Source organism: Colossoma macropomum, unplaced genomic scaffold (assembly GCF_904425465.1).
Source record: "Colossoma macropomum unplaced genomic scaffold, Colossoma_macropomum, whole genome shotgun sequence".
NCBI classification, from domain to species: Eukaryota; Metazoa; Chordata; class Actinopteri; order Characiformes; family Serrasalmidae; genus Colossoma; species Colossoma macropomum.
In genome coordinates this window covers 13,690,379-13,713,429 of record NW_023494798.1, presented here as the reverse complement: position 1 = coordinate 13,713,429, position 23,051 = coordinate 13,690,379, and the positions used below count along the sequence as shown (strand labels likewise).

The 23,051-nt window shown below is 39.1% G+C and overlaps 1 protein-coding gene across 1 annotated transcript in view; it reads right to left on the bottom strand.

Moving 5' to 3' along the window:
• Nucleotides 1-23,051, bottom strand: part of megf11 (multiple EGF-like-domains 11) — a 116,298-nt gene that overhangs the window by 80,321 nt on the left and 12,926 nt on the right. Inside the window, exons 3-5 of the mRNA XM_036584599.1 lie at nt 22,762-22,863; nt 22,125-22,225; nt 5,669-5,761 (exon numbers count right to left, since the gene is read on the bottom strand). Coding sequence (XP_036440492.1) covers nt 5,669-5,761; nt 22,125-22,225; nt 22,762-22,863 — 296 coding nt within the window. The remainder of the gene's footprint in view (nt 1-5,668; nt 5,762-22,124; nt 22,226-22,761; nt 22,864-23,051) is intronic.

Here is a 23,051-nt window from a genome sequence, read left to right as displayed (position 1 = left end):
GAATGCAATCAATAGTGATGAATTACTTTTATAATTGAGCTAGCAGCATACAAAAAATGCTTTAAAGTAAAATACAACATCTATCATTTTATTTGAACATCATACATGATGTTACACTGTGACGTGACGTTATTGGTCGGCATTATTTGGGATTCTCTGAGCGTAACTATTACAAACACAGGAGCAGTTGGTGCATCAAATAAAACAAAATCTAGTATGTAACATCCTTGCCCTGAGTCGATCAATATAGAACTTCTTTAGCCCGGGAAACTTTCTTCTGAGAGCTCCCCGAACTCAGCACTCTCTTTGCTCTTCCAGTCAACTATTAATTCTCAAGACTTTGAACAAATTATCAAATGGAATCAAGTCCTGTTGCCAAAGCACTGGAGACAAATCTGAGACAGAAAGCTAAAGTAGAGCATGTGAGCGAGATGGAGTGAGGCATCTCGGAGCAAGATAAAAGTGTGCTCGGAGTCAGCATGACTGAGACGCCAGTGACCTTGTGGTTTCTTTTTGGTATTTGGAGCTTTCCCAACGGCTGTGTCCAGGCTGGGCAGGTCTGTGTTTGGGCAGATGTGGAGGCTACAGTGCCTCGGGGCTGTGGCAGATGTACGCCCAACAGGAATAAACCAACAAACCAAAAAGTTGCTCACTTTGTTTCTCTGTTTTTCTTGCTCTCTCTTCTGGTTTTCTGGTTTATCCTGGCTAGGCGTGCAGCCCCTCACTTCTCTCTGTTGACCCACATAGAAAGCTCCTGGTGAGTGCTGCTCCACTAACGCTGGCCAGACCCCTTTGATGCAGCTCCAAATCACCAACCCGGAGCCTGCTACTTCAGCTTCGGAGCTCATGCCACCTAAAGCAGCTCTGCCATTCACAAACCCATCATCGACAGTGCTTACTGCCACACACATACGCACACACACACACCTAAACCCATCCCCCCTCCATCCAGCATCACATACAGTACACAGCACCAAGGACACTCGGCTTTATTTCACAATAACACCTCAACTGCTCCACAATGGTTATGGAGCGCCATGCTGGCATCGCTATTTGTCTCTGTTAGGCTACAAGGCCCCTAAAGTGATGACAGAATCCACTTACCCCTGAATCAGTAAAGCTCCCTATCAACCGTCCATGAGAGAGAGAGACAGAAAGAGTGAGAGAGCGAGAGAGAGAGCAGGAGAAGGAAATTTACAGTGTACGACAAAAAACATGATGCACCATTTATGTGCAAGGGAAAAAGGGGGCAGATTTAATTTAAAAATTGGCACTCATTCCTCATTTCTGCAGATGAAAGCTCGTAAATGAAAAGGACTGGCCGTGTGCCTGGTATGGAAATATGAAGGTTATGAATAATGCCTCGGTCTCAATCACCAGGTCCCTTTTTAATAAGGCAGATTAGCACAGCACCTGCATGGAGAAACACGCGGCCACGAACTAGGAGAAACTCATGAGGTCTCAAGGGAGAGTCCAGTTCCCCTTCTGTCCCCTGCAGAGTGGCCCTTCTCTAAACAGAGTCAGTGTAGGTCGCTAGCAGCGCCCATGCTTCCACCTTGTATGCCGTGGCCATCGCTACAGAGTCAGCAGTTGATTTACAGACTGCTGGTAATCACGGAATGGCTCTTTTGTTAATGAAAATGCCCAATAGATCCTTATACCACTGAGGAACTAGTGTGTCCAGCACAACCACTCATTGGTTAATATGTGTGGAGATGGAAGCAAATGAACCACAACAAAGCCAAACAGTTCAGCAATAAGACTTAACAAAGTGGGTCAAAACGTAGGCCATGAATCACCAAGTCAGTATCCCTGATGCCCTGAGCATGAAAGAGCTCTATATATCAAGTGAGATTTATGTTGTGCTGGAAGAGACAGAGCTTCTGGATGAATTACTACTTTTGTTTAGCTATACTCTTGGAATATAATTATGTAATTACATATTTAATTACACAGTTACATAATGAAATACATTTACATTTTGCATCAACTTGTTTCAAATCTGTACTGCAGGTTTTTTCTGTTTGTTTTGATGAAAAGAAATGACAAAAATGTGACAAAAACATAAACAGGGCTTGGTGTCAAAAATCAAAACTTTCATGGTGCCTATGAATTACTTCAATTTTACTAAGTACTGAAATGCAAATAATTTACTAATTTACACTCTTTCCAACATTTTCTACAGACTGATCACACACCCTGTAACCACCACTACACACTTGCACTTTAATTCTTTGAATGCTGCGATGAGACCTCCATCTTTCTGTACAGTTTACAGTTGACAATGTATGCTCTAGTTCCTCCACTATATGCTGATGCTGCTTTGATGCCCCTCCATATCTACATATATGATGCCCATTCATACATATTGTTTTGCTCTTTGTGTTTATCATCACTTGTATTTATTGTTCTGTGTATTTACTGTCTTGTGTATTTATCGCAGCCTTCCGCCCAATGACAGCTGGGATAGGCTCCAGCACCCCACCGCGACCCAGAAGGATAAGCGGTTTAGATGATGTGTGTGTGTGTGTGTGTGTGTGTGTGTGTATTTATCGCATATTTTCATGTGTCCACAATTTATGCAGTCCTGTGTAATGCGCTGCTGTTTTGTGTTGCATGGTCATATTATTCTATTGAGGAATGACAGTAAGGACCACATGACTTGACTTGATATTGCCATTCAGTACCAAATTTCAGTGCCTAATTATTCAAAGTGAGTGAGTGAGCGAATAAGCATGCCTGCTTCAACATTTAATGGCTGTCTAAATTACATTCTGACTAAATTACATGTGCATGTCATTAATGTCAGCATTTCTTGATTAGTCTACAATCCATTACAGTCAGTAAATACACCGCTTCCAGCACCTCCCAATTAATTCTAGTTTAAGCCACACCCACTTTATATTTGTAATTTAAAACAAAGTATCCTTTAGGAAATGGTATCAAAGTTAAGGTTTCAGTATTGGTATTAAAACATTTTGAAAGATCCCCAGTTGTGAATGTAAAGGATATTTTTTCTTTACGCAAAACATTCACACTGTGCACACAACTATAACTTTTCATTAAATTCAAATTATGACAAAATATCATGATAAAATAAGTGCTTAGAATTCAGGAGAAACAGTGGGTAGCGTGGATAGCAAGAAAGGCCTGGGTTTGGTTTCCCGTGTGGGCGACCAGGGTCCTTTCTGTGTGGAGTTTGCATGTTCTCTCTATGTCTGCATGGGTTTCCTCCCACAGTACAATGACATGCAATCAGGCCAATTGGAAATGCTAAATTGCCCCTAGGTGTGGCAACTGGCGACCTGTCCAGGGTGTATCCTGCCTTTTGCTCAATGACCACTAGGCAGTGGTGGACGAAGTACACAAATCATGTACTTTAAAGTAAAGTTAAAGTAGAGATACCCAAGGTAAAATATTACTCCAGTAAAAGTAGAAGTCCTCCCTTTAGACCTCCACTTGAGTAAAAGTACAAAAGTATTTGCCTTCAAATGTACTTAAGTATCAAAAGTGAAAGTACTAAAAGATTAATTATGACTCTAATGACCTATGATCACTTTCGTAACAAGACTCTTGCTTCATTAACTCATTTTAGGTGAAAATACTCTGCTGTCACTCTTGGTAAACCAATCTTTTAACAGAATGTCATTAATTAGTCTGACACTGATGTCTATTAAAATGATCATAAGCACAAAACACTGAAGGCAAACAATTTCCATAAGGTAGAACCAAGCGTAAACACAGGGTCACAAATGAGTTTTCCTTTACTATATTCCATCTGCAGGTCTCTGTTCATAAACATAAACTAGCCAAAACAAATTTACTATAAAATGAAATAGTGTTTGTATAAATTCAGAAAAAAAGAAACATGCCAGTCACAACTGCATATGTGTACATATTTCTATATTGTGGTCTATTTACACACAGTTAGGTTAGTTCCATCATTTATGTAGGAATAGACACGCCAAAATTTTATGCTGCTGCACTGACATTGAACCGTATGCTTGCACTGGGTCGATATGTCCAACAGGTCAAAACAAGCTCAAAACAAAGTGCTCGCTGTACCCTGATCGGTGTTCTTGCTTCACGCTTCTTTCGTTTTGACATGTTATGTTTTTATACACATAAACCAAAAGGAACAACAGATTTTGCATAATGTAGTGGAGTAAAAAGTAAGATATTTGACTTTGAAATGTAGCGGAGTGAAAGTAAAAAGTCATCTAAAATGGAAATACTTCAGTAAAGTAAAGATACACAAAAAAAACACTTAAGTACAGTAATGAATTACATTTACTTAGTTACTGTCCACCACTGCCACTAGGACAGGCTCCAGCCCCCGCGACTCAGAAAGATAAGCGGTTTAGAAAATGTGTGTAAGTTTAGAATTTACATTTCTGACAGAATATCTCTGTTTGTTTCCAAGAGTAAGAAATAACAGATATTGAATTGCTTTTGTTATCACTGGCCACTTCTAAAATTTAACTGGACAGTCTTTGTGTCCTACCCGTTTTCATTGGACAGAGTCAGCTGAGGTCAGGAAGTTTGCTGTCCCTGTCCTGACCCGGAGGAGGGGTAGTTTGTTTTCCTTCCCCACCCATGTTCCTCTTCGCACATAAATATTGAAAGTCAATACTCTCACCCATCTCTCTTTTTTTTTCTTTCACTCTACCTCTATCTCTCTCTCATTCTCTGGAGTCTCTTAACCATTCAGCATTTAGTTGATTGAAGAGTGAATAATCCAGCTCTCCCCTGGAGTACCCCGATTTACAGTCATGGAGGCAATGCCCAGACCGAGAAACAGGTTTCTTTCTGCTGGATTAATGCTTCATTGTTGCTTCTACTCAAAGTGGAGACCCAAAATGTTTTCTGTACATTGGCCCATCATCATTTGTCCACGTTACAATTTGAAACTGACATAAATTATTTATGGGAAATGTAACTGAATTTTTTATCAGAGCGCTTTTAAAAGTTTTTAAGTTTTTCTCATCAGTGTATGTTTTCAGCACATATTCTGCATTAATTAAATGGTGGCATAATTAAGACGTGGCTGAAAATGTGACCTTGAGCCTGAAAACTAATAAACCAAATATTATGTTAATAACTGCTTTGAAATATGCCTGTATCACTGGCAGGGCCATGGTGGTACATCAAGTAGCCTGCTTTATCTCTTCAGCCAGCCACCATACTCATCCTCAGGAAGTACAGAAAAGCTCCAACATGCATTTGCTTATATGCTAGCACATGCTCTGGTACTCCAAATAATCGCTAAAGCAAGACTGAGCACTTCATTGTGTGTCAGCACATGTGTGGGTCTGTAAGCTTTCTTGCCATAGCTTTACAATAATCACTTGTTGACCTTTAAGGGTTTAACCCAAACATTATCCTTCATTTCTTAGTTTTTGAGCACTGCTTACATTTCAAAGAGAAGATCTATTGTTTTGGTGTGTGTGCTTCTGCGCTTTGAGGTTACACTGTAAGAGTTGAATAGTATTGCAGCGTAAATGTGATCGTGGAGAGTTTTCCTCCTGCGCTATTTTCCCTGTAATAGACTGAGAGCTCCTGGAGGCAGGCCTTGGTCTCTGGGGAAAGGAGCAGGCATTACAGTACGAGTGAGAGGGCCTTAATGAAGTGAACTGTGCTCTCAGAGTTAATGAGAGAGTGAACTCACCACTGGAGCAGTCCAGCCCTCCCCAGCCCGGCTCACACTGACACGTATCTGGAGACACGCAGCGGCCGTGGGCGCACTCCTCAGTACACAGAGCTATGAGAAAGAGAGAAAGAAGGGCATAGTGGTCAAACATACAGTACTCAGAGACATTAGCGTCTGTCAAAACAGTCTGCCGAGAGACTCCGAAATACAAAGAACATAGTGGTCTTTTTACCACAAGTAGTGCATGCTATGTAGCAAGGAAGACTGGGTTAGAAAATACTGCTCAAACAAGCCGAACACACTGTACTAACTTTCCTTAACCCTTAAATGTCAAGCATTATTAATGCTATTTTGCCTTACTTTTCTAATTACACAATTACATATTTAATTGCAATGAATTACATTTGCATTCAATTTGCATTCTGTATCAACTTTTTTCCTTGTTTCATTTGTCAAGAAATTACAAAAATGTGAAAAAAAAGAAAGAAAAAAAATTCCCACTTTTCCAATACCAATGAAAATATTCTTATAATGTAGGATGAACCTAGTGTTGCTAAGTTCTTGCACCTTTGTGCCTATACAGGTTGAAATTCTACCTCAGGTATAAGTTTCATCATAACGATTATACAGGTCTGCCAAAAATAAGTACAGACACTAAAACATAAAAATCGTGCAAACCACATGTTAGCTATTTAGCTGGTTGGCAGAGCCAGGAACGTTCCGTCATGTTTCAAATGAAAATGCAGCAGTCTCTTGATCACTTCCAGCTATCTTGCTTATTGCGTCTGAAGTAGTCCACTTTGTTTCTAAAGCACCAGACATAAAGGAATGGACAGATTTTTGGAGTTTGCCCTAGCCTAACATGGACACTAGAGCAATGAGGCCTGGCCGAGGAGGTCTCCTGTAAGATTTTCCAGATTCCAGCAGTGTCTGGTAGTCAAAGGTATGAGTGTATAGAACACACATATGAGATAAATGACTTGAAGCTAAAGCCGGCTTCTCTTTTCAAATTTCCAGTCCCATCTTAAACAGTGAAGCAGTTACTTTCAGGTGTCTGTACAATGAAGTGAGATGGTGTCAGAATGTAACTGCTGATCCATTTAAGGTGGAACGGAAAATTGAAACAAAAAGCTGCCGAGAAGCCAAATTCCACCTTGAAGAAATCAAAAAGTGAAACAACATTTAGCATCATTTTTGCCAGGCCCACAGAGCTAGTGTTAGAAAATAACACTATATGATATAATATCAAATATGATATATTTTTTATCTATATAGAAAAACAAGTATCTCCAAAATAGTAACTTTACAGGAGAGGGCAAAAACACTCTTAACTTTCAACGCAAGTTAATGTAAAGAGATTTTATTCCAAGTGATTTTAGAGCATTTCATCATGAAATTTTCATACAACGTAAAGCTGGTGTGTTGAAATGATGTCGAAAAATATAAATCTGAGCTGTGTTCTTCCTAGCGTAGTCTACTTACTGAGTTACAGCGAGCTAGGTAAGCAGTAAAGTTGACTACGGTAAAGAAAGCAAAGTTGACCACTGTGTATTCAGCCATTTAACACAGACATCTACTCCCAGTGCTGTATGAGGTAGGCTACTCATGTGACTTTTCTGTGACCTAATGCTTCCTGTTTGACATGATGTAACCAGCCCCCCTTAAAATGAAATACTGGATAAAACACTGTACTGCACACATAACAATAACTTTACATCAAATTTCAAGCATAACAAAATATTTCTTCTACTTACACGCAAGTTATAGATTCACAGTTGAGAATCTGCACTTTCAAAAAAATTACTTTTTTCAATAAGTTATGAGTGAGAAATAATTAATATAAAACTACAGCAAGCTTTTGTTGTAGCAATAATGACAACTTCTAAATGAAATAACTGTTCTGAAGCCTCTAAATGACTTAAAACCTGGTGTGGTAGATAAATGACCAGGTTGGCCATTTATCTAAGCTCCACCCCCACTGGCACTTCCATTAAGTGCTAGTTCCGACTACACACTAAACACTAAACGATTCTCTTACAGCTGAAGTCTTTGGTCAACATCTCAGTTTATCACATGTCTCTCTTATGGTGTGTGAAAGGAGGCAACGTAAGCAGCGGCAGCCTCAGAGAAAGAAACTGTAGATCCCTCCAAATATGATCAGGCTGCATTCTGCCTGCGCCGTCGGCTTTAATGCTCAGTCCTCCATTTACCTAGTGTGCAGTTTTCTTGATCACTCCTATTGAGCAACAGGACTGCCGATTGATTGGCCGCAGGCATTGGTATTCCTGGCCCGGCCCCCGCCTTCAGTCGGAGGTTCGGATTCAAGCTGGTAATAAAATGACCTACACGGAGGCTTTACCATGGTGATGGCTTTTTTCCTGCCTCTATTGTTGTTGTTTTTTTTTCCTCATAGGACAGTGCGTCACGATGAAAAAAAAACAAAACAATAAGGGGTAGGGGGGACAGGCATTTAGCATGAATAATGTTGAGACAGTAAAGGTCACCTGGCCAGCAGGACTCAAAGAGACACGCTCTTATCTGAGGCAGGAAACACTCAGGCCCCAAAGCTTCTGGAACAATCCACTTTGATTGGAATCAGCAGTGACTCTCTCTCAAAGTATGAGCAGAGGGGAGGCTCTATGGTTAGGGGTTTCCGCATAATGAGAACACAGGGGAAAAAGGCATCACATATTATAGTTTGTCCTTTGTCTTTGACTTTGAAATATGCAAGGGTTTGGTTTAGTAACTAAAAAGAAACTAATGAGCTTGGTCAACCATTTTGTTGAAGGAAAGTTAAGGAACACACCTTGATGATCAGTAAACAATGATGTTATAAACAATTATTGCTCACGTTCTGCTTGAGCCGGATCATGGAGAGTGGCTTAAGTGTGAGCTATCCCACCTTAACTACTACAATACACAATCCATAAATCACTAGTCTCTAGATAAGCTTATAAATTCAGATCTTTGACAAACTGTTATGAATCACTGGCAACACAAAGGAGTCCATATATACACTAGGGTGATGAACGGAGCAGGAAGAAGAAGACTGATAGATTGATATATACTGCAGCTTGAGTTTGCCCATTTCCCAAGATCCCCGCTTTATACCCAGCTCTAAAGCTGCATAAGAGGCGCTCGGAAAGAACCGATATTTCAAGTTCCATCACGTACATAAGAGCCCAAAGTATGACACAAATCTTAAATGTCAATGCCTCGGGAACAGGAGCAGACACTGCCAAATGGAGCATGGCAGTACACACACTATCTGCCGCACATACTTATGATAATCTTTACTTTTCCATTTTTGAATGCATGTTTTTTTATTTTTTATAGATGTAAATAATGTTTTAGAGGAGCGGATTAACTTTTCTAGCAAATGAAACTGCTTTTGGAAACAACTTCATCCATGACCTTATGTTCTCAGCATGACTGAAAGAGCATACAGCACACTTTTTATTCAAAAAATTCTCTATTCGAATTTCATACTATCCACTAAACTTCAATTAAAAAGGACTAATTATCCTCTTTATGTAATGAATGATGCAGTTTTCAGTGCTCTCTAAGTACTGACAATATATACAGTATGCTTAAAAAAGAATGTTGGGTAATTTATCACAATAACAATAACATAACTTTATGTTGCCAACCCCTAGTTACTTATGTGAAATAATGACTCAAATAGAAGTAAAAGTACTTACGCAAAGGCATCTTGACAGAAGTCCAAAAGTACCAGAGCAAAAAACTACCTAAGCACTGAAATCTCCATAGAACTGCAGTGAAACCTCTTAGAACATCTAGCATATATCAGTACAGGCTAGATCTGCTTCATGAAATTTTATCTGGTGATTAATTGACATTTAAATAATTGCGATTAACAATTTGTCATTTCTGTTTACTGTATGAAACTATTAACATACAAACATAAAGTGCTCAAATTAATTGATTGGCTATTTTGCTTCCTAGCTCTCGATACACACAGTAGCTCCCAACTGATGATAGAAACAGCTTGAGCTCAAATAAACAAACATTAAACATCACTGCCCTCTAAAGGTATTATTAAACAAACATCTAATAAACAAACATTACTCACTACTGCCCCTGAAGGTATTATTAAACAAACATCAAATAAACAAACATTACTCACTACTGCCCTCTAAAGGTATTATTAAACAAACATCTAATAAACAAACATTACTCACTACTGCCCCTGAAGGTATTATTAAACAAACATCAATAAACAAACATTACTCACTACTGCCCTCTAAAGGTATTATTAAACAAACATCTAATAAACAAACATTACTCACTACTGCTCCCTGAAGGTATTATTAAACAAACATCAAATAAACAAAGATTACTCACTACTGCCCCCTGAAGGTACTATTAAACAAACATCAAATAAACAAACATTACCCACTACTGCCCCTGAAGGTATTATTAAACAAACATCAAATAAACAAACATTACTCACTACTGCCCTCTAAAGGTATTATTAAACAAACATCTAATAAACAAACATTACTCACTACTGCCCCCTGAAGGTATTATTAAACAAACATCAAATAAACAAACATTACTCACTACTGCCCCTGAAGGTATTATTAAACAAACATCAAATAAACAAACATTACTCACTACTGCCCCTGAAGGTATTATTAAACAAACATCAAATAAACAAACATTACCCACTACTGCCCCCTGAAGGTATTATTAAACAAACATCAAATAAACAAACATTACCCACTACTGCCCCCTGAAGGTATTATTAAACAAACATCAAATAAACAAACATTACTCACTACTGCCCCCTGAAGGTATTATTAAACAAACATCAAATAAACAAACATTACTCACTACTGCTCCCTGAAGGTATTATTACACAAACATCAAATAAACAAACATTACTCACTACTGCCCCCTGAAGGTACTATTAAACAAACATCAAATAAACAAACATTACTCACTACTGCCCTCTGAAGGTATTATTAAAAAACATCCAGTAAACAAAGATTACTCACTACTGCCCTCTAAAGGTGTACTAGCACTAGTCAGAAGTTAGAACCTTTGCTGTGTTCTTTAGACCTATGACATGTCTCAAAAAATGCATTCTCTATTTTCTTCCATTCACATTTTCCTCAACTAAGCTGATTAAAATACCCTCAAATGGCCTGATCTGTTTGTTTGACTTAAATAAATGATTGAGAAAGCTAACAAGTGCAGAAAATAATCAGGTCAGTTTAAAATTATTGCCATCTGCTTTAATAATTGTCATCAGCTGAATATGTAATAATTGTGACAGGCCTATTCTTTGCTTTTTGATGCACTTTTGATCTGAACTAAAATGCTAAGCCTCAAAAGTCAAGAGCTGACCAATCACAAAGTAGCACAATGCACTCTCAGAAATAAAGGTACGAAACTGTAACTGGGGCAGTACCCCTCTTGTCACTGGGGTGCTACCCTCAAGGGTACATCTCAGTACCTTTAGTCAGGTTATATCTTCTAAGTTGTTTTGACTCCACACATCTTGTCTTGTCTCCAGGCTTTTTATTTTAATGTTCTGTTTTAAAACATTAGGTTATGAAAAGGTACAAAAATGTGCTTTTCACTTGGGAAAAACTTAAGTACACAATTGGAACTTAAAACCACTGTTGTACCTTTGAGGGTACATTAACGCTGTTTGTACTTTGATTTGAAGTGAAAGCATTATCATTTGAGAACACTGAGGAAAATTGAAATCTATTAAATTTTATAAACTGTACTTATAACTGCGTACATTAGTAAATAAGTTAGCTAATGCTCACATCTGCCTGTAATACATAAGAGACTTTCTTCTCGTTACTGAATTTGAAGTTAAGATCAGGTTTTGGTACAAGCATAGCAGCCTTTAGGTGCAAAAACACAAAGCTCTAGGAAACCCCTCATTACAAGAATGTGAGTACCTGTGCCTGCGTGTGTATGTGTGTGTTTGAGAGTGCATCTTTATGCAGTTGGCACACCCTCTAGCTGGCCGCAGAAGGCAAAGCAGGCAGCAGGTCTTGAGCCTGGGCCTGGCCAGCATGGGTATGGATTATCATTCAATCAGGCTTCGATTGGGCCCTCAGCACTGGGCACAGGTACAGTGAGGGGATAGAGAGAGAGAGAGAGAGAGAGAGAGAGAGAGAGAGAGAGAATGAGAGACAATCCCAAACACCCAGAGGACAGCAGCTCTAATCGTAGAAACGCTCCACATGCAGAAATGCTAAAACCTGCCACTGCCAAATAATCCAGCACAGATTTACACAGCAATGAAAAACCTGGCGTTCAAACATACAGTTCCTCTTTTGCCATTAAAACAAACAAACAAAAAACACCCTGTGGCACTTTATGCTGACAAAGACGTCAAAATCGACTTCTTGAAATCAATGAGACTATTCAAAGACAAGCAAAGTAGAAAAAATAAATAAAAAATCCAATGTCACCACATGACATGATGTATTTCTGCTACAATCAGCAGTTTCTGATCAGCTGGAAGCAGAAACATACTGTCGTATCTTCTGAACAAATGAAAATGAAGTTAGGAAATGTGGGTGAAAGGATAACATATACCTTCCCCGGAGATCTGAACTGATGAACGTTCATTTAATACGTGTGGAAAAAAGAGGGCTTGCATTTTAATTAACTTTCAATGTGTCTCCTTCCTTCTACTACAGAATCTATGGACTCTGGTAGAAAATTGAGTCTTTCATCTTGATAAAAAGCTAATCAGACTCATTATACTGAAGTGTTATCTCACCATTTAATAATAGAGCTAACTGGTGATTGGCACAAGGTATTAATAGATTGGACATTATTTAACGGATGGACTAATAAAACAGAGAAACTTTTATGGGGTGAAAACACCGGAGTTGCAGCTCTCAAGCTCTAATCAGGTTCTTACTCGAGCTCCGCAGTTAGATAAGGACAGCGAAGGCAGGGAGATGATTCACCTGTCCTACTTCACAAAACAACACATCCTAGAAAGCTAAGCAGGAAGAAAGTTCTGGGTAATCTCATAAATATAAACAGTTAATGAAGCCGTGTCCGCAAAGCCCCCTGAAGCAGGAAGCAAACTCTAGCCCCAAAAGTAACTCAACTCACCTCAATCTATAAGAGATGGGACTTTGAAGCTGCAAAAACTAGGAACAACACCAAAAAAGAGCAGAAATCAAAGGCATCCCAATCCTTTTAAAGGAGAGACCTCATCATCTCCGCCATCATTAAAACTCAAAATGTGAAATCTACTTGAGCTTGGTGCATGAGACTTTATTAAACCATCTTAGGCTAATTCTCCAGCAAGCAGCAGCAGCACGTCCATTGCTTCATTAATGCTGCATCGCTAACCAGTCGAGACTCTCCCACTCCCTCATCCAGATGGCAGAGGCTAAAACTGGTGAGGCTTCACGTAAGACCTCCTATTGAGCCCCAAAGTCTCATTAAAGTACAATCAAGGCACTTTTAAAGTTCAGCGTTAAAAAAAGAAACGCTGACCAGTACTACTATGCATTAGTTCTGGAAGTTAAACTAAACTGACTAATATTACCATGCTTTATCAATAAAGCATGTTCAATATAAAACCACTCGAGATTAAAGTCAACTCTAAATGCATAATGGGCATTCTAAAATGTATTCAATACAAATAAATCAACTAAGCTGTGAGAATAACGCAATGCATCACCTCTCTTTGTGGCAACCTAAAGAAAGGACTCCTAAAATGCAGACTATGCATTGTAGCTTCACAACAATCCAATACATTCAGAGATCAAGGTTTAGCACATAAAGATTTATTGGCACATAAGTGAAGACAAGGGTGGGCAGAGCATAAACCTATACAATGCTGGTAAATCCCTAGTCAGATACTGTGGCAAGCTAGCCTTCATGACTTAAAGGGCCTATATCATACATTTCCTTGCATTTTATTTTTTTCTTGCGCTCCATATATGACATTTATGTGGTTTTATGTACAAAAAACACATAATTCATTTTACATTTTTACAATTATTTTCCAACTTTTTTTTACCCCTTAGAATTAAACAGGCTGTTTCTGTTATGGTGCCTTTAAGATTGATGTAAGTAAATGACCTCCGTTCTGATTTGCTGCCCTGTTTTGGGCTTTATTCAGAAAGCAGTGCAGGCTAAAATACTCCTTATAACTTTAGCAACAATGGGCAGGGCTAAACTGCGGTTTGCCGAATAGGAGGATATACAATCGTATATGTTGGTCAAATGAAATGTTTTGTTGTGAAATTAAGTATGTATCCTCCACAGTGAACACATTTCTACACATTTTATTGCAAATTACTGTTTATTTGCTGAATATTGGAAAACACTTTGGAAAAAAACAAAACATAAAATATAGGTTTTGGCACATTTTATAGTGTTTTTCCTTTTCCAATATGTTAAACACAGCAAATAAGGAGAAATTGTTCACTAAAATCTATAGAAAATACCCTATTTAAGTTTGCTCTCTGTAAAGCAGTAATCACTCCTCTAATAAACTCTCCTCCTGGAAATCTGCTTTCCTGCGGAGTTTAATTCAAACCTGCATCTAACATGCTGCTCCCCCCTTACCTAACACTAACCCATCTGATCCAGCCAATAAAGGACTTCAGGAAGTTAACTATGTGGAGCAGGTGTGGCAGATTGTGATCAGAACAGACTCTGCAGGAAGGTACAGTGCTATTAAAAAGTATTTGTCCTCTTACCAATTTCTTCTATTTTTGCATATTCATATGAAACGTGAAGATTTCAGATCATTAAACTAATTTTAATATTGGGCAAAGATAACCCAAGTTAACACAAATTGCTGATTTTAAATGATGATTTTATTTATTGAAGTAACAGTGCTGTTCAGCCCTACCTGGCCCTATGTGAAAAAATAATTTGCCCCCTTAGCTACTAAATCAACCAGTTAACCAAATTCAACTGACTACTGGGTTCAATTTCACTAGCCACATCCAGACATGAATACTGCCAGACCTGTTGAACCTACACAAACAGAACCTGTCTGGCAATGTGAAGCAGGCTAGATCTCAAAAAACAGCATGATGCTATGTTCTAAAGAGATTCAAATACAGACGCGAAACAAAGTCATTGAAAGCTACCAGTCTGGAAAGTAGGGGTGAGGGAAAAAATCGATTCTTAGATGCATCGTGATGCGGACGTGAACGATACTGAATCAATTCACAAATGTCAAAAATCGATTTTCTAAATATTTAATTTATACCGTAATGTTGACGGAATGCAAAAGGCAGAACTTGGAATGCGGAAGTGCAGCGCCCAGACAGTCTGTGGCGGCACATAACAAAAACACAAGTGGAAGAGCGAGAAACCCGACCGGCAGCCTCTGCATTAAAGCCAGGTTAGATCAGGAGTCACAACCCAAAATTATAACATTTTGTCCTTTCAACAAAAATCAAACCATCTTGGGAGCCGCAACATTTAATGTCCAGTATGTCTCAGTATGTGATGATGTCCTAGTATAGGCTAAACAATATAAACGAAAACGCAGATTTACTTCGCTCTGCTTTAAGCTTCAGCTACAGCCGCTTTCCTCCCATCTCCGCCAGAAAACTTTTCCTCAGACGTAGATCAGTTTCTTGTAAAATGTTCGACTGTTTTCCGAGGCTGAAGTCGCTTCTTATTCTCCAGCTTCTTGTTCGAATTTACCCGTTCCACCTTAAATTCTTACTGAGGCACTGAATGTAAATGCGGCACCATTTGAGGTGGAATGGGAGAATTCGAAAGAGAAGCGACTTCAGCTTCGCCACTTTTTAGTGTGTGACAGTCTCTCGTTGCAGATTTAACGTACCAGGAAACTGCGCCGTTTATAAATGCGAATAACGCGTTGTTGCTATGTGACCTGCAGTCTGCACGCCGGTTCTCAGTCGTTGCGAAACAGGGCTTTTGTGCTATGTTTCACATGTCCCATCTCAAAGATACTTTACTGACACAGCGATCCCCCTCGTCTCTACAACGAGACCAAAACCGAAGTTATAAAATCACTAAAGAAAACGGGTAGAATAGCTGTAACATGCTGTGTGGACATCCATTACCACTGGATCTTATTTCACCGTAACTGCGCATTTTATCGCAGATGAGTAACAGCAGCTTCTCGTGCTCCAAACAAGAGCACTGAATGAGAGCCTTCTAGTTCACTTGCCACATCACTTCCATTTGTTTTATTAAAAAAGATTTTGGAAGTAAGTTCATTATGGATCATTAAAAATACTCTGCTTTAAAAGTACCAAGTCACTTTAAATAACAATAACACTGAGTCACTTAGTCACTTTAAAATGTATATTGTCTCTATATTCTGTGTGTATTTTGTGTATATTTAATATATTTCAGTTGGTTTTTCTTGTATTTTTATTTTTACTTATTTACTTTCTGTAGAGTGATTAGCTGAGCCTCACCACAAGCATTTCAATGCATAAATGTCCTGACATGTTGTGCAAATGACAAATAAACTTGAAACTTGAACTTGAAACTTGAGCTCACACAGTGAGAAAATATAAATGCTATATAGAAAAAAAAGATGCATCGAGATCGTAATCGAATCGAATCGTGAGGTGTCTAGAGATTCCCACCCCTACTGGAAAGGGTTACAAAGGCATTGCTATGGCACAGCGAACCATAGTAAGGGCCAGTGGAGAAATGGAGAAAACTTGAAACAGTGATCAACCTTCCCAGCTGTGGTCAGCTTACCAAAATTTCACCAAGAGTGAATCAATGACTCATTCGGGAGTTCACAAAACAAACCCAGATGAACATCTAAAGAACTGCAGGCCTCACTTGCCTCAATTATGGTCAATGTATGTGATTCCACAATAAAAAAGACTCTGGGCAAAAATGGCTTCCATAAGAGAGTTGCAAGGCACAAACTACTGCTGACCAAAAGAACAGAAAGTCTCATCTTGCATGTGCCAAAAACAGCAGTTATGCAGCAGGACAATGAAGCACACAAGCAATTCCACCTCTGAACAGCTCAAAAGAAACAAATTTCAAGTATTGTTTTGGAGTGGACAAGTTAAAGTCCTGACTTGAATCCCACTGAGATGCTGAGGCAAGACCTTAAATGGGCAGTTCATGTTTGAAAACCCTCCAATGAAGCCAAAATAAACAGTTCTGCAAAGAAGAGTGCAAAAAAATTCCTCCACAGCGATGTAAAAGACTCATCGCAAGTTATTGCAAACGTTGCACAACCAGTTTTTAGGTTTAGGACAAATACTTTTTCACATGGGTGATGTAGATTTTAAATTAATCTTTATCTTCAAAAATGAAATGGTCATTTAAAAGCTATGTTTTGTGTTGGCTTTATATTAAAATTAGTTGGAAGCAAAAATAGCAGAAATTAAAGGAGGCATATACTTTTTCACAGCACTGTAGATCTCCAGGACCAGCGATGGTGACCACTGCTGTAGATGATGTGTTAACTTATTTTCACTTAGAAAATCAATAAAACAGGTGATTTAAGCGGGGGGTGTTAAAACTTTTGCATTTGACTGTATGTAAATTATTTGGTTTTCATGACATCATAAAAAACAATGGATTCAAAACAGCGTGTTTTTGTCCATATCTGGAATGAATGGATTGACGAGTGAACTGTATGTTTTGAAACTTTGAAACAATGTTTACACTGTACATCATCGTCTTGTAGTTAAAAAAATATTTAGTTTTACATGAAATGGGCCTATTAAACAACACAGGCTTTCAAATAACACATGCACTATAGGATATAAAGGGTACATTTACCAAGTTCTCTCTTAGAAAACTAGTGCTAGACAGGCCACGACACAGTTTCGGCAGCTCCTGATTAGGGCTTTAAAGCAGTCCAACAATCTTGTGAGTTATAGCATGACCTTACAATTTAGCAGGCACACATGGGGGAGATTCGTTGCCACTAGAGGAGAAAAACTGCTTAAAGAAGGCACTTATGAAGAGATAAAACCTAAAAACCAGGCAGTTAATTTTGAGGAGAAAAGCAAGCATCAACACATACATAATGAAAACGGTTCTAATGCAGACTCTTGTCCCTATGCGCTGAACATCGGCACCGCTACAAAGCTTTTAATCCTGCCGGTGAGAACAGAAGGATTAGCCACAGAGCAGAGCTATGCAGAACCAGCAAAAAGAGAGCCTGCACACACACCGCACACCTGACTGAACCTGGCCACACGCACAACTTAATACACATCATAATAATTAAATTTTCATCTAAATCTAATCTCACTCTAATCTTCACATTTCTTGTCTTCTGTTGGCCACTTTTAAAATAATCCAATTAAAGCTGAAAACTCTGGAAACTGATAACTCTGCCTGTGACGGAGAGGCTTACAGTTACACACTGTAACCCAGTGGAGGAGAATATGCTGTGGAAGGCCAACAGGGAGAAACAATATTTATGTTTACCATTTTTCCCCACAGATGGTGATGCTCTATTATTGGAGTGACTGCTACTGTGTAGTTGTGGCAGCTATTGTGTGGTAATGAAAACATTATTGATTACTGTCGTTCCCCTGCTACACGAAGACCCCCGGACAATGTCAAAACAGTTCCCCAGCCCAGCTGTAGCTAATCCCACGGCTGTTAGTTGGTTTGAGCCTTCAGGCTACAGACAGAACATGCCTCTGTTTCAGTCAATAAGGGCAGAAAAATTAGATCATTCTTTTTTCCCTCAGTGAAAAAAAGTTGCCAGAGGTTGACACTGAATTCTCTGCTTTCTCAGTCACGGAGTTGTTGTAAGATAACATGTGGGGAGGGAGTTTTGAAACAGCCTGATGCTGGAACATCCCTTCATTCCTGTTGCATGAAATGTATTCTCTATAGCCCATATTAATAATTGAGGGCTTCCAAATCAAACAACAAAGGGTGATGAGTTGTCTGCTCTCTGTCTAACGACAGTGGCACAACAACTGTTGGGTTTCTGTGTCTGTTTCATCAAAATGAGTAAAATTCCCTTTGATACAGAACAACAAATGAAAATCAATTGAAGAATTAATGTGACCGTAAATAACCGCATTGTAAGTTTGTAATCAGCATATTGGTTGTTGGTGGCTCTTCTTCTGGGCGTTATTGAGTTGCTGGGTGCTATTGAGCTCCCACAGCATACACAGGTCCATGACAGCAGTCCTGTACATTCCCTTGATTCTTTTTTGTTGTCCTGGAAATTCACTGGCAGAAGAAACAGGCTGTAATTAGCCTAGGGTGATTCAAGTGTGCTTGAAAAGATTATGCAGGATATATTCACCTTCTATTATGCACATTGCTGATAAACCACAGTATAGTGTGGTAATGGAAAAATCTCTAAAACCTTCAGCTTGAGTTAAAGATACCAATTACTCACATAAAAGTTAAAATTATGCTGCAGAATTACAAGGTAAAGCCACTACATTAAAAGGCCCACTATATATAAAAGGCCAGCTCATTTAAATGAAAATATGTTATTTTGGTTAATTTAGCAATGGCAGACTTACAGATTGCCCAACGTGAACGACTTGGGGAGACTTATTCATGCCTTCAGGAGACTACAATTTATAATGTTGCATTTTAAACTGCTGCATTTTTATTCACCATCAGCAGGGATGATGGTTAGCTCTTTTGTTACTTCACATATTCATGAGGCATAGCAGACCTGTCTCTGTTGCTTCAAAGATCAGCAGCTTAATTCACCATTATAAACAGAGAGGCTGAAATAAATACGTGATTTGACTGGACTGCTGTGTGCGAGTGTCTTTTTTTTCTTTTTTTTTCCCCCAGCTAAACTAAAAGTCCCACAAACTAGAAAACCTTAGCAAAGTATAGGATTAAGTTAAATACAAAATTAATGTAGCCTAGGAAATCTTTCTTCTAAGATAAAATGTTCAAACATCTTCCTGCTGCATTCATTCTAGATTAGTGGCCACCAACCCTTCTCCTCAGTGGCGAAACATGACTACTATTAGAGCAAAGTCTTTGGTTTGGCTCATAAATGTCAAAACCTTGTTAAAACCAGAGGGAAAAACATTCCTACAATAATCCTAATTTCTGCTAGCACGCCTATGGGATTCTGGTAATATTTGAGCGCGGTGCTAATGGGGGTTCACAACATTTTTTGGATGTTTTAGATTACATATGGATATTTGAAGACATTCCAAGTTTATGTTTTATTTGAAGCTTAAACAGACATATTAATATAGATTTTACCTTGTAGCCATTTTAGAGATGCCCTGGCATAGAGCAGCCACTGTTTTCCATTACTAACATCTGATTGAAATGCATTGGTCAGGCTACCATTCGTACTCACAGTCAGTGATATATCTGGAACTTCCAGAAGGCTAAGAGTGAGGTTTTTGGTCTCACGCACTGTACATCAAAACATGACTGTGCCCACAATACCAGCTACTTCCTAGTAATAGTTAATGGTGGTTAATATGACACGTTAGTCCAGCTCATGAAGTCCTAACCAATGGGAGAGCTCATTTGGCTGTGTCCACTTAGATACTGTGCAATATGTGGAATAGATATGAAATCATACCTATTATGAGTCAGATAGTGGAATGTGTACAATCTTGGGACAATTATTGACTCAAAATTTAACTCTAAAGCAAACTGTGAAGCCGTGTTTAAAGAACAGAAATTCTCTGAATCAAATTGTTAAATGGTCTGGTAGGCTGACCAGTGAATCAAATTATTCTAGACTCTCTGTAAACCAGACACCAGTTAAAGCGGATATCTGATTCGATTTTAAATGATGACTCTCACCCTTTAAACACTGAATTTCAGCTTCTTCCCTCTGGGAGTAGGTTTATAATCCCAAAGTGCAGAGCAAAGTGATATAAAAACAGCTTTGTTTTAGCAGTTGTTATTCAGATAAACAGGCTGCAGTAACACTGAACAGAGGACTGGAACCTTCAGCATTTTTTATGTTTTTATGTTAATCACCAGTAATTTGTGTTGTTTGTAAAATGAGTATCAAGCTGGATGTTGACTCTACTGCAAACCAAATTTACCTCTGGGTACAAATAAAGTAAAATAACCTGAATTTGAACTTGTGGAGAAAACAAATCCTGCTTAAATAATTTCCTGTTGGCAATCAAAAATTATCAGTGCAGTGTTTAAATACAACACAAATAAAAATGAACTTAAAAAACGGACATTATTTTTTTTTAACATAAATCTTTGGGCTTTCTTTGAAGTTCTTCCCTGCTCCTCCTGGAGATCTACATTCCTGCAGGTTTTACCTCCAACCCAAATCTACTATGCCTAATTCAACTAATCAAGGACTTTGGAAGGCGATAACTCAACAGATCAGGTGGGATTGATTCAGGTTATGGGGTTTCATAAGAACAGTGATGCAACACAACAGAAAAGGAAGATACATGTTATCTAACACAACAGTGAGCAAACACAGAATGAATGACAGCATGTAACTACAGCAAACAATACACATGGCCAGTTTCTGTGTGCATTTCATCCGGACATACTATATGCAGAGGGTGTGTGACACTGCAATCATCACAGGTTAGTGCCACAAGGGGGGAAAAAACACCCCAGCTATTCTGAGCGCATACTAAATAGATATCTATCAGAAAGTCAGGCCTGTCCCACGGTTAATAATGTTGAGTAGCCGTGGATGTATCAAATCCCATTATCCGTTATGCTACGTGTGTTGATTCTTATCCCTTCCCTGGAGCTTAGAGAAATTGTCATTTACTCCATCACCTTGACACAGGGCTGGGTGAGGTCCTTTCACTCTGAGATTTTAGCGTGTTGTCAAACAACTGCTGAACCGTGTCCTCAGAGGTCTTGGCTGACTGATAGGATCCACTCACTCATGATTAAAGTGAATTAGGGGAAAATCGAGCCTGGCCCTTATGCGACAAGAGGACCAAGAGTCTACCCACGCACTTTTACAGTCTGGCGCGTCCAGGTAGATGCAAAAAAATAATAATAATAATAAATAAATAAATACCATAAAACACAAGTATTCTCCCATCAACATGAACAATTGTGGAGCCGAGTCCACAACCTGGCCCTGAGCACCAGAAATTTCTAGCATTCTTTAGCACTCTGTTATTGTGGGCACGATAAGAATGAGGGCTATGTATTCTCAAAGAAATCGACCCTGGGACGTCTAACTCTTAAATGGTATGATAAATTAATTCTATTAATTTTTTTGTGTTGTATTAAACCAGGCATTTTGAGGACTGTAGAACATGAGTAGGGACAATAATGAAAGGAACAAATTACATCTGAGGTATGGAGTTGGACAAATGCCTCCAAGATGGCTAAGAGTCTGATAAATGTCTCCAGAGGGAGAGGAGGGGAGAGCTAAAGGCTTGAGAGGGCATTGCTCAGGCAGGCAGAAGAGATGAATGCTTTTATTGTGGCCCATAACTGCTAGCGAAAAGGGTGGGAATTGGGCTGTGTTGATTTAAGGGGAAATTAGCATGTAAAAACGGGGAAAGACACTTACGGACACACAGGTCTCCACTCTCAAAATAGCCGGGGCAGCACTGGGAGCGGCGGCGGTACATGGTGCGCACCCCCCGCCGGTATGCTGTCTTGTAGCTGATTCTGGAATGGATACACACAGGTGAAAGAGAAAATCAGCAGTAAGCTGGCAGGTAAATTCCAGTGGAGCACATAAGGAGGAGTATAGCCGCTGGTTAGCATTAGCCTTGAACCACTTTTCTAAAGAACACCAGAGAGAGAAATAAACATAATTAAAATGAATTAAAGAAAAGTTTCAGCAGCGGGTGAAGGACGTCTCCCTTTGACGGGGAATATGGCGGGGCAGTGACTCATTGTGTGCGCCGCTTTTATCTGGGAATGTCAACGATAAAGTCTTTAATGTGGCCATTAAAACTGATGCAGTGTCTGATGACAGTCAAAGGGCCATTTCCATCTCGGCTCCGACCACTGCAATCACTGTCAGTTACATTAGCACAGTGCTATTAGACAGAGGCACACTCAGCACCCTTTCTGACTCGTAGCTTTTAATACTTCAAGCTGGGGGATGGGAGGGGGTTGTCAGGAGCTGTTAGGGTATACAGGATGGATGGTGGGGTCAGGAGGTCAAAAGCAAGGGACAACTCAGGATTAGTTTTTACCTGTGTCTGGTGCACTTGAACCAGTTGAGGATGTCCGTGCACCTGGTGTAGTAGATCTGGTCGAACGGATGAGCGTACGACTCCTGCACAGTCACTGCATAGCTAAGAGGAGAGCGTGGAGGAGAATGTAGAATCAAATTTCAGATTTTACTAATTATGCTTTCAATGCCTTTGTGCCAGACTAGTAAGACAAGTAAGAGGAGAAATGTTCTGAAATAGCAATAAACAGCTGAGAATTTGATCATTTTAAAATGGTATCATTTGACATAAAACATTAAGTTGCTGACTTT